The sequence below is a fragment of the Carcharhinus amblyrhynchos genome, chromosome 19 (genome assembly GCF_965287045.1).
Source record: "Carcharhinus amblyrhynchos chromosome 19, sCarAmb.v2.hapA, whole genome shotgun sequence".
Classification (NCBI taxonomy): Eukaryota; Metazoa; Chordata; class Chondrichthyes; order Carcharhiniformes; family Carcharhinidae; genus Carcharhinus; species Carcharhinus amblyrhynchos.
Window position 1 is genome coordinate 6,465,779 of NC_137342.1, and position 15,256 is coordinate 6,481,034.

The 15,256-nt window shown below is 48.0% G+C and overlaps 1 protein-coding gene across 1 annotated transcript in view; it reads left to right on the forward strand.

The window, feature by feature from the left end:
• bcat1 (branched chain amino-acid transaminase 1, cytosolic) overlaps positions 1 to 15,256 on the forward strand; it is a 93,840-nt gene that overhangs the window by 9,969 nt on the left and 68,615 nt on the right. Inside the window, exon 2 of the mRNA XM_080207202.1 lies at positions 14,316 to 14,372. Coding sequence (XP_080063328.1) covers positions 14,316 to 14,372 — 57 coding nt within the window. The remainder of the gene's footprint in view (positions 1 to 14,315; positions 14,373 to 15,256) is intronic.

Sequence of the window (15,256 nt, forward strand, 5' to 3'; positions counted from 1 at the left end):
CCTGGGGACAGCACCACCTACAAGATCCCTGCCAAGCCCGACACCATCCTGACTGGGAAGTGTATTGGCCACGATTCCCGCGTCCTGCTGAGCTGATGCTTCTGTCCAGCGCGCTGGGAGATTTAGGCAGCACCCAATCCGCGGGATCTGTTCTGCGTACCCAGCCCCGAGTGCATCTCCCAGTGCCGGATTTCCAGAGCTGGAAATTGGCATGGAGCTGCCTAATAGAGTGAGCAGCTCATTTGAACCTAATTTACATTTAAAAGCAGGCTCGGGACTGAATTCTCCAGGCCCGCCAGCCTCTCCCCCCTCCCCATGGTGGCCTGACCCTGCTGGAGTGAAGGGGGAGCAATCGAGGCTCCCTGGGGGGTGGGTGGGGTTGTGCCCCCCCCCCCCTTGGGAATGGGCACCCTGGCAGTGCCAGCCTTTGCCCCCTGGCACTGATGTGGAGATGCCGGCGTTGGACTGGGGTAAACACAGTAAGAAGTCTCACCACACCAGGTTAAAACCCAACAGGTTTATTTGGCAGCAAAATCCCCGAGCTTTCGGGCCTCTGACCCTTCGTCAGGTGAGTGGGGAGTTCGGATCACAAACAGGAGATGTAAAGACACACACTCAGTTTACAGAATACTGATTAGAATGCAAGTTTTTACAGCTGATCAAGTCTTAAAAGGTGCAGACAATGTGAGTGAAGATAGCATTAAGCGTAGGTTAAAGAGATGTGTATTGTCTCCAGACAGGACAGTAGGTGAGATGTCACAAGTCCTGACAAGTCACGGGGGTTACAGATAGTGCGACATGAACCCAAGACTCCGGTTGAGGCCTTCCTCATGTGTGCAGAACTTGGCTATCCGTTTCTGCTGATGCAGTGAACAGGAGGTTATCAGTTTCTGCTGATAGCCAAGTTCCGCACACATGAGGACGGCCTCAACCGGGATCTTGGGTTCATGTCACACTATCTGTAACCCCCCATGACTTGCCTGGGTTTGCGACATCTCACTTACTGTCCTGTCTGGACATAATACACACCTCTTTAACCTGTGTGTAATGCTATCCCCACTCACATTGTCTGCACCTTTAAGACTTGATTACCATAGAAACCCTACAGTGCAGAAAGAGGCCATTCGGCCCATCGAGTCTGCGCCAACAACAATCCCACCCAGGCCCTATCCCTGTATTTACCCGCTAATCCCTCTAACCTACGCATCCCGGGACACTGAGGGACAATTCATCTTGGCCAATCCACCTAACCCGCACATCTTTGGACTGTGGGAGGAAACCGGAGCACCTGGAGGAAACCCACGCAGACACGGGGAGAATGTGCCAACTCCGCACAGACGGTGACCCGAGCCAGGATTCGAACCCAGGTTCCTGGAGCTGTGAAGCAACAGTGCTAACCCACTGTGCTACCGTGCCGCCCATTAGCTGTAAAAATTTGCATTCTAATCAGTATTCTGTAAACTGAGTGTGTGTCTTTACATCTCCTGTTTGTGATCTGAACTCCCCACTCACCTGACGAAGGGTCAGAGGCCCGAAAGCTAGTGGTGTTTGCTACCAAATAGACCTGATGGACTTTAACCTGGTGTTACTGTGTTTCCCCCAGCGCTGCTCAAGGGGCAAAGGACCAGTGCCCAGGGAAATTTTGGCACTGCCCAGCAGGCATTGGAGAGTGCCCAGGGGTGGGACCTAATAGATGTGGAGCGTGATGGGGAGATCAGTGGGGGGCTGGGGTGGTGGTGGGTCTTGCTACCATTCTGCAATGGGGATAGGTGGGGGAGAGGGAGGGCCAGTGATCAGGACTGACCATCGGAGTGCGGATGTTGGGGGGGGTGGGGGGAGACGGGTGGCTGGGGCTGTAGAGGGGATTTGACGCTGGCAGATGGGGGTGGGAGCGGCTCAGGAATGCCGGTGGGGGCAAGTGGGGATTGGGGAGAGGGGCTGCCTCGCTGAAGATATTTAAATCACGGGTAGATAGGTTTCTGATAGACAAGGGAATTAAGGGTTATGGGGAGAAAGCGGGAAAGTGGAACTGATCCACTTCAGATCAGCCATGATCTTATTGAATGGCGGGGCAGGCTCGAAGGGCTAGATGGCCTACTCCTGCTCCTATTTCTTATGTTCTTAGAGGCACCTCGGATGCTGGTCACAAGAAGATCTTGTACATTGATCTGTTGTGGTGCTGTGACGCTATGTACAGTAGTTGCGAAATGAAATGGGCAAACGGAACAAAAAAAACAGCAGGGTGGCTGTACCTACACCATATGGACTGCAGCGGCTCAAGAAGGTGGCCCTCCACCACCCTCTCAGGGGCAACTAGGGATGGGCAATAAATGCGACGCCTAATGAGCTTATCGAAACAGCAAACATAAGAACATAAGAAATAGGAGCAGGAGTAGGCCATCCAGCCCTTCAAGCCTGCCCCGCCATTCAATAAGATCATGGCTGATCTGTCGTGGCTCAGTTCCACTTTCCCGCCCTCTCCCCATAACCCTTAATCCCCTCTCTTATCAAAAACCCATCAACCCGCGTCTTAAATATATTTAGCGAGGCAGCCTCCACCACTTCAACGGGCAGAGAATTCCAGAGATTCACCACCCTTTGAGTGAAGAAGTTCCTCCTCAACTCCGTTCTAAACCACCCCCCCTTTATCTTGAGGCTGTGCCCTCTAGTCCTACTGTCCTTTCTGAGCGGGAAGAGTCTCTCCACCTCTATCCTATCCATCCCATTCATCATCTTATACGTCTCAATGAGATCTCCCCTCATTCTTCTAAACTCTAACGAGTACAAGCCTAGTTTATTCAGCCTCTCCTCATGGTTCAACCCCCTCAACTCCGGTATCAGCCTAGTAAACCTCCTCTGCACTCCCTCCAAGGCCAAAATATCCTTGCGTAAGTGCGACGACCAAAACTGCACAAACTTTACACATTGGTGCAATGATGAAGAAATCAACCTGTGGCAGCCCGCACTGTGACATTATGTGCTTTAATTGGCAACAAAGGAGAAATTGAAGGAATAATGACTTATTTTGTTGCTTTGTTGAGATCTGTTGGGAACACGGAATTTCTCATTGTAACAGCACACAGTGAACAACTGAGTTTCCAGACTGAAAAGGCAACAGAGGAAGTTTTAAAACTCATTGTAAAACTGGACTTATGCAGTGGAAAGGGGAAGTAATAATTCTTGAAAAATTTGGAGGAATTATATGAGGCATTTTGTCATCGAATGTTGTGGAACAAATTCTCCTGCAAAGGAGTAACATTGTGGACACTTAGAAAAGGATACGGGTTATTTGCGATGCAAAAAATTGAGACCAAACCACTGTTTTGCCCTCTCCTTGTGCCATTCACTGCTTTAAAAATATTCTCAGATCTAAGGGTCAGAATTTTACTCATCCTGAGCGGGCGTGCACCCAATGTTACCCTGCACTTGCACGATATTTTGGGTTGGCGGGCACAGGGGTATATCAGCAGCGCACTCACTAACAGTAAATGACCAAATTGAAGGGATTATCTGCCCTGTTGCCAGCTTCACAGCCCCTGGGACCCGGGTTCGATTCCCGGCTCAGGTCACTGTGCTTAGCCTGCGCGTTCTGCCTGTGTCTGCATGGGTTTCCTCCCACTGTCCAGAGATGTGTGGGTTGGGTTGGTTGGCCATGCTAAATTGACCCTAGTGTCTGGGGCAGGGGTTGGCAGGGTAAATATGTGGGGCTACTAGGATAGGGTGGGATTGTTATCGTTGCAGGCTCCATGAGCCAAATGGCCTCCTTCTGTACAGCAGGGATTCTATCATTTTTAGGTTGTCGCCACCAGTGGCGGTTTAAGTACCACCCGGACCCCTAGGCTGAGCTTTAGTAAGGCTCCCTGACCCACCCTTCGTTGAATAGAATAAAGTGACGTTAGATAACTTATATCGTTGTGCTATGTATGATGTACTACATGTATAATATCATAAAGTTATAATTCACCCATGGGATGTAGTTATGAAACTTTATTCACCCTTAAAAGAGTTAAACCAATTTTTCTTTGCTCTTGGGCCCCCCTCCCTTCCGGGCCCCTAGGCTACTCAGCCTAATGGTCACAGCGCCGCAGACACAGGTTCAGTTCCCGGTTCGGGTCACTGTCTGCGCATGTTTGCATGTTCACCTCGTGTCTGGTTGGGTTTCCTCCGGGTGCTCTGGTTTCCTCCCGCGGTCCCAAGATGTGCAAGTTACGTTGATCGGCTGTGTGATAAATTGCCCCCTAGTGTCAATGTACAGTTCTCCATCTCGGCCAGGAAGGCAGTGGTGGAGGGGGGGGGGGCGGGGGGCTCGATCTAAATGCCCCTTCAGATTTGGGACACCCTCTCCTCTGGGAGCTGGGATCCCTGGCTCTCCCTCAAACCTTCCCCACCACCGCTCCCCCCTACTCTTCGGCCTGCCTCTTGACACCCTCTAACCCCCCCCCCCTCTCCTGCCACCACCAATCAGATTGGCCAACGGCTCTCCGAGGCAGGACGTCCATCCAAGGACTTCCTCTTATCAGTCAAGTCTCAGTTGGCTGTAAAATGGCAGTGGGTTTCTGAAAGTCAGCTTTACACGCTGACGCTGAGGCTGGTTCACGCCAGTAGATGGCTAGCTGAATAATTCTACCCAAAGATTCTGCCATCACAATTTTATCGCAAAGGAAATTGGCTTTATGTTATCTCGGTCTTCCTAAATGTCTGTGATTTGGAGGGATTTCTGTTAATCTGTTAGGCGTTGTTTGTGAACATGGTGTGAGCCACCACCACAACTCTATAGGAGTAAATCAACATTTTTTATTAAGAATTTGATGTAAACACAGAGCAGAACCGTATCAGGCCTTCACCCTCTGCCTCCCGAGCTCACACAGAGGAACTGCCCGCTCCTAGACCCCCGCTCTCCATCCCAGTTCGCCCAGGTCCACGCGATAGGCTCACCGGGCCAGGTGACCCTTGCCCGCTTGCCCCTTAAAGGGGCTACGTTACCACACGTTGTACGGGCTACTTTCAAGGAAGCTTCCATGGTGGAGCTCCATTGTCTATACAACATCCTGCCTTCCTACATAACCACGACTTTAAGATGAGGAACAGAATTGCTTTATCTCTACTTTCAGAATCCAAAAGTCACATTTTTTTCCTAATTACATTTTATCCCCCAGCAACCGGTGACCGATGTCACATGAATTTGTGTTCAACGCACCCTTGTTACAGGCAGATATGATTAGGTTCTCTTTCTGCCTTTGAGTCTTGACCTTTGAACAGAATGTAGCATGATTTTGTGCTACACTGATGCAGTGGAGAGCGGGGTTCAGAGAGGAGTGACCCCTAGGCTGAGCTTTAGTAAGACCCCCTGACCTTGTCCCCGACCCACCCTTCGTTGAATAGAATAAAGTGACGTTAAGTGACGTTAGATAACTTATATCGTTGTGCTATGTATGATGTACTACATGTATAATATCATAAAGTTATAATTCACCCACGGGGTGTAGTTATGAAAATTTATTCACCCTTAAAAGAGTTAAACCGATTTTCCTTTGCTCTTGGGCCCCCCTCCTTTCTGGGCCCCTAGGCTTAAGCCTACTCAGCCTAATGGTTAATCCGCCACTGGTTAACACTGCTGCCTCACAGCGTCGCGGACACAGGTTCAATTCCCGGTTCGGGTCACTGTCTGTGCAGAGTTTGCATGTTCACCTCGTGTCTGCGTGGGTTTCCTCCGGGTGCTCCGGTTTCCTCCCACAGTCCAAAGATGTGCAAGTTAGGTGGATTGGCTGTGTGATAAATTGCCCCCTAGTGTGAGGGGGGATTAGCAGCGTAAATATTTGGGATAGGGCCTGTGTGGAATTGTGGTCAGCGCAGACTCGATGAGCCGAATGGCCTTCTGCACTGTAGGGATTCTGTGATTTGAACTGAGATACTAAAAACCTCCCTCGCTGCCCGCGTACACATTTAGGACGATATCAGAAGTCAAGTGAATAAATATGCCAATGGAATGCAAAAGGTACTGGATTACTAATAGTTAGTACAGCAAGAAGTCTGACAACACCAGGTTTAAGACAGACTTCTTACTGTGTTTACCCCAGTCCAACGCCGGCATCTCCACATCATAGCTAATAGTTAGCCATATTTATTGGTTCTGTCATGTGGGTTGTTACAATTAGTTGAGGAGGGAGTTGAATGGTTCCCCCCTATTTCTGCTCCCCTCTGACCCTAATCACAGTGGAGAGCGAGGTTCAGAGAGGACTGTCCCTCTGTATGAGCTTGGGCGCTGGAGAGTGAAGACATTCTGTTCCGTGTTCAAGACAAGTTCTTAAGAATTCTTGCCAATTCAGTGAGTGTTTAGCTGTTCTCTTGGTAAACAGTATGTGGCTGTAAAAAGCACACACAGACAGGTTTCCGTGAGTTTTTTTAAAAGGGCAGCATTTATTGTATTTAACATAGTCTACGTAAACAAAATGAAACACTCCAACTTCCCCACACACGCTTACTCATGCGTGCATTCATGCGCAAACACACATACATGCATACACACAAACGCAAGTCTATGCACACGCGTAAGTGCATGCACAAGTGCACACACACATGCACTCACACATGTACACACACACATACACACATGCACAATCACACACACATGTACACACATGCACACACGCAGTCATACACATGCACACATACACACCCCATATGTGCGCACAGACATATGCGCGCACACACTCATGCACACACATGCATACACTCACACGTGCACACACACAGACACGCACACGCATGCACCCCAGTAAGTTACAGAGTGGGAACACAGTCTACACAGACTTGTTTAAGAATCCAATAAAAACTAAACACTTATGGATTTTGTAGTGACTGGGATGGTTGCAGGCTGAGATTGGGTGGTCTATCTCTCTAGGTCTGGCATTGCGATGATTTAAATATATTGATGGGCAGTTTTTCTGTACGGTCAGAGACAGCAGCTGCCCAGTTGACTTTTGGTTAAAACTCTGCCTGGATGGCCAAACAATAATAGTCATGATGTGGAGATGCCGGCACATCCCCACACTGGGGTAAACACAGTAAGAAGTCTGACAACACCAGGTTTAAGTCCAACGCATTTATTTGCTAGTAAACTCACAAGCTTTCCGGGTTTGCCCCTTTGTCAGGTGAATGGAGAGTTCTGGCCTCAGACAGAGCATATAACAGCACACACAGTTTACAGATTACTGATTAGAATGCGAGTCTTAGCAAATAACCTGCTATTCAAGTCTTAAAGATGCCGACAATGTGAGTGGAGATAGCATTAAGCACAGGTTAAAGAGATGTGTATTGTCTCCAGACAGGACAGTAAGTGAGGTTTTGCAAACCCAAGGCGGCCTTCACGACACACGACAGCGCAGAGTCGCTGAGCAGAGACTGATAGCCAAGTTCCGCACACATGAGGACGGTCTCAACCGGGATCTTGGGTTCATGTCGCGCTATCTGTAACCCCCATAACTTGCCTGGGTTTGCAAAATTTCACTTACTGTACTGTCTGGAGACAATACACATCTCTTTAACCTGTGCCTAATGCTCTTTCCACTCACATTGTCGGCATCTTTAGGACTTGAACAGCAGGTTAGTTGTAAAGATTTGCATTCTAATCAGTAATCTGTAAACTGTCTGTGCTGTTATATGCTCTGTCTGAGGCCAGAACTCTCCATTCACCTGACAAAGGGCAAACCCCGAAAGCTTGTGAGTTTACTATCAAATAAATCGGTTGGACTTTAACCTGGTGTTGTCAGACTTCTTACTGGTCAAACAATACTCAGGGCATAAACTTGAAGGATGGGTAAACAGAGGGAGAGATTGTGCCTTCTGTTTTCTAGTGGGGAGGGCAGTTAGGCCAGAACAATGAAACACAAATGTCAGTTTCGAGGCTGGCTTGTTTCTTCCTAGTTTGTGGAGTAATAAAATTTCCTGTCTGAAATCATATGGTCATATGACCAAATGATTAATATCTCTAGAGATATCTCCACACAAATTATTTGAAGTTAGCTGCCATTGCTACACAGAGTTTGGACTGCATGGTTTCCGTTCACACCAACTTCGGATAAGCTGGTTTATCTCGGGCTCTGTTTGTTAAGTATAAAGCGAAGAGACTGTGAGCCTGAGTCCATGGATTTTGAGCTCAACCAACAGGGGGTGAGAAATCCACAAGTGGCTTAGACTCCAGCCATATCCATTTGAGAGAGGGCACTTCATCGAGGGTCATTTCATTTAGAACTTCCTGGAAAGTTGAAACTAAATGCTGAGTCTGTGCCGAAATGACCAAAGTCACCTGACTCATGGCGGCCATCTCAGCTGCTGCTATCGTCATTAAAAATTCACTCCTAGAGTCCCTGCAGTGCAGAAGGAGGCCATTCGGCCCATCGAGACTGCACCGACAACAGTCCCACTCAGACCCTATCCTGTTAACCCCAAGTGTTTATCCTGCTAATCCCTCTGACACAAAGAGGTAATTTTAGCATGGCCAATCCACCTGACCTACACATCTTTGGGCAGTAAGGGACAATTTAACATGGCCAATCCATCTAACCGACACATCTTTGGGCAGTAAGGGACAATTTAACATGGCCAATCCACCTAATGTGCACATTTTCGGACCGAGAGAGGAAGCCGGAGCACCCGGAGGAAACCCACACAGACACGGGAAGAATGTGCGCACTCCATGCAGATAGTGACCCAAGTGGCAATTAAACCTGGGTTCCTGGCGCTGTGAGGCAGCAGTGCTAAGCACTGTGCCACCGTGCCATCCTGCTGTTCAGGCTGCAAATACATCAAATCATTTTCGATATAAAACGTGGCTTTGCAGTGATACTGTAGCGGCTACCTTCAGTGCTAATTGGCAGGTAGATTTGTCGGAGCCACAAGGCTACAGCTATCAGCGCAGATACATTAGCCTTGGATTCAGCAGAATCACACCGCAGGATAAAAGTGTTAAACCAGGATGAGAGGGTGCATTGGAGCAGCTAAAGTTTTAAAGTTTATTTATTTATTGGTGTCATGAGGGGAGCACAGTGGCACAGTAGTTAGCACTGCTGCCTCACAGCGCTAGGGATCCAAGCTTGGGTCACGTGGAGTTTGCACATTCTCCTCGTGTCTGCATGGGTTTCCTCCTGGTGCTCCTGTTCCCTCCCACAGTCCAAAGATGCGTGGGTTAGATTGATTGGCCATATTAAGTTGACCGTAGTATCAGGGGTTAGTAGGGTTTACGGGGATAGGGCCTGAGTGGAATTTGGCTGATGTAGACTGGATGGGCCAAATGGCCTCCTTGTGCACTGTAGGGATTCTGTTATGTTCTCGGTCTATATAAATAGGCGTGTGCTTACATTCACACAGCAATGAAGTTACTGTGAAAATTCCCTCGTCGCCACATTCTGGTGCCTGTTCGGGTACACTGAGGGAGAATTTAGCATGGCCAACGCACCTAACCAGCACGTCTTTTGGACTGTGGGAGGAAACCGGAGCACCGGGAGGAAACCCACGCAGACATAAGAACATAAGAAATAGGAGCAGGAGTAGGCCATCTAGCCCTTCGAGCCTGCCCCGCCATTCAATAAGATCATGGCTGATCTGTCGTGGCTCAGTTCCACATTCCCGCCCTCTCCCCATAACCCTTAATCCCCTCTCTTATCAAAAACCCATCAACCCGCGTCTTAAAAATATTTAGCGAGGCAGCCTCCACCACTTCAACGGGCAGAGAATTCCAGAGATTCACCACCCTTTGAGTGAAGAAGTTCCTCCTCAACTCCGTTCTAAACCGCCCCCCCCTTTATCTTGAGGCTGTGCCCCCTAGTCCTACTGTCCTTTCTGAGCGGGAAGAGTCTCTCCACCTCTATCCTATCCATCCCATTCATCATCTTATACGTCTCAATGAGATCTCCCCTCATTCTTCTAAACTCTAACGAGTACAAGCCCAGTTTATTCAGCCTCTCCTCATAGCTCAATCCCCTCAACTCCGGTATCAGCCTAGTAAACCTCCTCTGCACTCCCTCCAAGGCCAAAATATCTTTGCGCAGGTGCGGCGCCCAAAACTGCACACAGCACTCCAGCTGCGGCCTCACCAATGCCCTATACAGCTGCAGCAAGACCTCCCTACTTTTATATTCAATCCCCCTCGCTATGAAGGCCAGCATCCCATTCGCCTTCCTGACCACCTGCTGCACCTGCAGGCTGGGTTTTTGCGACTCATGCACAAGGACCCCGAGGTCCCTCTGCACCGTCGCCTGCTGCAGTTTTTCGCCCCGTAAGTAATAGACGTGAGGAGAATGTGCAAACTCCACACAGACAGTGACCCGAGCCAGGAATCGAACCCGGGCCCCTGGCGTTGTGAGGCAGCAGTGCTGACCACTGTGCCACCATTAAAATGTGACACTAAATTAACTTAAATGTGGCATGACCTGTGGCGTAAGAACGAATTGTAATATTCAGTTCCATAAATCTGATCCACTGGGACCTGGGAATAAACTAATGAATAAGACCAGGAAGCGACTGTTCAGTCTTTGTCATTACTTCGCTAATCATTTAGACCGTGGCTAATCTATACCTCAATTCCATTAACTCACCCTTGATCCTTAATAGCTTGCACCAAAAAAACTCCATCTGTTATTTTTGTATATATCCAAATTATTCAAATGAATGAAACCTGTTTTTATCCATTCTCGGCATGTGGGTGTCGCTGACTAGGTTAACCTGGTGACATAGTAGTTGCCTCACAGTGCCAAAAACCCAGGTTCAGTTCTGACCTCGGGTGACTGTCTGTGCAGAGTCCGCAATTCTCTCATCGTCCAGATGTCCCTCCCACATTCTGGAAGATGAGCTGGTTAGGTGGATGGGCCATGCTAAATTGACCTTGAGTTTCAGGGAGATTAGTAGGGTATACATATATGGGGTTAAGGGGATAGGGCCTGCGTAGGATTGTTGATGGTGCAGGCTTGATGGACTGAATGACCTCCTGAATTGTACGGAATCCCTGATACCCAGCTTTGTAATTTGACAATTATTCCCCATCCCTAATTGCCCTTGGGAATGTTGAGCTGCCATCTTGAATTTCTGCAGTCCATGTGGCATTGGTAAGTGCTGTGAGGGAGGGAGTTTGTGGATTTTGACCTAGTGACAGGGAAGGGGCGCAGGTGTAGTTCCAAATCGGGATGGCGCATGGCTTGGAGGGGGATCCTGTAGGTGGTCAGCAAGGAATGCAGCCATGTCAGTCTCATTCACACTCCCTGAAGACAAAACTGCACACAAAATATGTTTGGAAGGTGACCTCCACTCATGCATCCGCATTACATTGTATATAAAAAACCACAGACTGATGCACTAATGCCTCAAACAGTCTTATGAAGAGAGACTGAATAGACTGGGCCTGGACTCATTAGAGTTTAGAAGGCTGAGGGGGGATCTCATAGAGACTTACAAGATAATGAAGGGGATGGATAGGGTAGAGGTAGAGAGATTCTTCCCGCTTATAAAGGAAAACAGAATTAGAGGGCACAGCCTCAAAATAAGGGGGGTGCAGTTTAGATCAGAGTTGAGGAGGAACTTCTTCACTCAAAGGGTGGTGAATCTCTGGAATTCTCTGCCCGTTGAAGTGGTGGAGGCTACCTCGCTGAATATATTTAAGTCGCGGGTAGATAGGTTTCTGATAGACAGGGGAATTAAGGGGAGAAAGCGGGAAAGTGGAACTGATCCACTTCAGATCAGCCATGATCTTATTGAATGGCGGGGCAGGCTCGAAGGGCTAGATGGCCCACTCCTGCTCCTATTTCTTATGTTCTTACGTTCTAAACAAACCTGTGCTTGCTTTTGTTCCTCTTTGCCTTGCTCCATATGCCCGCCATATTCACCTTATCCATGAGGCCCACCAGCTCCTCACTTTGTCACATTCCCACTAAACCTCATCATTCCAACACTGACCCCATCACTGACTCCTCAAACATCTCCCCTTAAACCCCTGCCTTTCCAAATTACAATCCAACCACCAACAATCACAAGAGTAAAACATCTACCCAGCAATGTGGTTAGCACTGCTGCCTCACAGCACCTGGATTCAATTCCAGCCTTGGGTGACGGTGTATAGTTTGCACGTTCTCCCCATAGGTCAGCATAGCTTTCCTCTGGGTGTTCCAGTTTCTTCCCCCAGTCAAAGGCGTTCCGGTTAGATGGATTGGCTATGCTGAATTGCCCCTTAGTGTCTCAAAATGTTGAAGTTTGGGGGTAAATATATGAGGTTAGTCCTGGCTTTCTTTAACAGAGAGTTGACACAGACTCGATGGGCTGAATGGCCTCTTTCTGCGCTATAGGGACAAGAAGGCACCTCAGGATGAGCTGTGGAATGAGATCTTATTGTTTCAGTATTAGTGTCACAAGTTGGCTTACATTAACACTGCAATGAAGTCACTGTGACAGTCCCCTAGTTGCCACATTCTGGTGCCTGTTCAGGTACAGCGAGGGAGAATTTGGCATGCCCCAACGCACCTAACCAGCACGTCTTTCGGACTTTGGGAGGAAACTGGAGAACCCGGAGGAAACCCACACAGACACGGGGGGAGAATGTGCAAACTCCACGCAGACAGTGACCCGAACCGGGAATCGAACCCGGGTCCCTGGTGCTGTGAGGCAGCGGTGCTAACCACTGCGCCGCTCTGTGGCCCCTTGTAGAATGAGAAAGGAAGAAAGTGCCTGTGTAAAACCTGGTGGGACACCTCTCCGAGTTTCAGTGTACCCCAATCTGAGCCCTCCAGTGTGTGTTAAAATACCTTCCTGCTACTGCGGCTGATCTCACCTTCTCTGTGAAAGGTTTTGACTTTCTTGCGGAATAAAGAATGTGAAACCCAATCCCAAAGCACTAATAAAAAGAATAATAAAAGAGAATCCCAACATCAGTCAGCAGAAATGAAAAGTATTTTATTGGCTGGTAGAATGGATGGGGTGTCATCTTTGAGTAACTGAAACCTTGGGTCCCTAAGGTACGATATATTCAGGGTTATAATGCAATGGTGCTGTCTGGAGGATAGCAAACTGGAGTGAGTGCTGTATAATGGCTAAGACAACCCTGGTGCTGCCCAATACTGCACCCAAGAGATCAATTCAGTTCCACAGTTGGTAACTGGAATGAATTCCTCTCTTTCGAAGGTGCTATCCTGCCCTGCCTCTACCCAGTACTTGAGCACTGAGTTTTTACAAATTTACACACACACACACACACACACACGACACGCGCTGGCCATCCACGGGCACTCGAAAGCGATTGAAATCAGTGGTCATCGGTGCAGGGAGGTCAGATAGATGCGGAGCAGTGGGCTGTTGGAACAGTGATGCTCAAGTGCCATTTCACCTCAAAGAAGGTGGGTGCCACCTCAATGCAGTCCCCAACAAAAACCTGTCTGAACCCCCCCCCTCCAAAGATGTGTCGCAGCTCGGCAGGTATCTGGGTCTAGGCAGTAAGTGTCTTAGTTGATGAATATAATTTACCCCCCAGCCCAGCCCAGCCCCCATTCAGTGCAAATCCCCAACATCAGTGTGTCATTGTGGCCACTAATACATTGAGAGGTTTTATGTCCACATTAGTATTTGCGCTTATTCTGCTAATTCTAATGATTTTTTTGATGGTGTTTGGTGTTTCCGAAACTGCCGGTAAGTGTTGTATTGGACGGGGTTTTGGTTTATACTCATCATTGCAATGTCTACCCATGATGTTTGGTTCAATGGGTTCATGCATTTTAGTCTCAGTCAGATGTTGACGCCCACTGCTGATAACATGCCACCTATTTGGAAGGTTCCCATTGAATGATATCCAACGCCGAAGTGAGTTATTTCATACTCCTGAATATTTCCCAGTGGGGGGGGGGGGGACAGGCAGCAGTGCGAACAAACTCTGAAATTTACAAAGTGGATTTCACAAATGGCACAGTGGTTGGCACTGCTGCCTCACAGCAGCTGCGGACCCGGGTTCCATTCCAGCTGGGTCACTGTGTGCACGTTTGCCCCGTCTCTGCAAGGGTTTTCCTTCGGATGCTCCAGTTTCCTCCCACAGTCCAAAACAGGTGCTGGTTAGGTGCGTTGGCCGTGCTAAATTCTCCTTCCGTGTACCTGAACAGGTGTGGCGACTATGGGATCTTCACAGTAACTTCATTGCGGTGTTAATGTGAGCCTATTTGTGACGTTAATAAACAAAATTTATAAATGCTGCAGAATTGCCTCCTCTTGTACAGCAATCATTCTTTTGCTTGAAGCCATATGGTACATTTTTGTACAGTTACCATCTTTTGTTCCTTTTTCCCCTGTAGAAAGACAAATATGGAATCGAAACGAGCATCTCACAACCTGCTATTAAGCTGTTTAAGGTATGTTCCTGAGTCTGCCTAGACACCACATGTGTGTGGCTCAGTGTTAAATGTAAAGGTTGCTTTCAAGTGTGTTGAAACACTTGAGCCTGGAGGGTGGGTGAATGGACAGGGGCAACGCCAGGGAGGAGACTGTGTGTTCTCACGCTGCAGTAAAGCAGACAGACTCATTCATTCAGGACACTGGGTATCTGCACCTGTACTTCCACCTGACATGTATTTACACACACATAATAACATGCACACACACACACACACTAATACAAGCGCATTAACACATGTGTTAACACATGCACACATGGTAACACGTGTTAACACATTAATATATGTCAATGCATACACATGTTAACACATATACGCATGCAGAAACATGTTACAATGTATGCACAAATACACATGCATACATATAACATACATACACATATATACGTGCACACACACATGTTAACACAAGCCAAGGTACTGGTGCATATACAAAGGTGTCATATACCCCAGGTTCTGCTGGGAGAGTTCCATTACAACCTATTGAAATTCTCCTTCTGACAAAATGTCAATTATTACATCCATAAGACTTGGAAATATGATAGAGACTTAATCCACTACATGCTTATTATTTCTATATGGAATCCTGTTCATTTTTTGGATAACTTGTTATTTTGTTAGAGTCATAGAGGTTCGCAGCATGGAAACAGGCCCTTTGGCCCAACTTGTTCATGCTGTCCTTTTTTTAAGCCTCTGAGCTAATCCCAATTACCCGCATTTGGCCCATATCCTTCTATACCATCTCCCCATGTAACTGTCTAAATGTTTTTTACAAGACAAAAACCTCTACTTCTATCTCTGGCAGCTTGTTCCAGACACTCATCACCTTCCGTGTGAAAAAA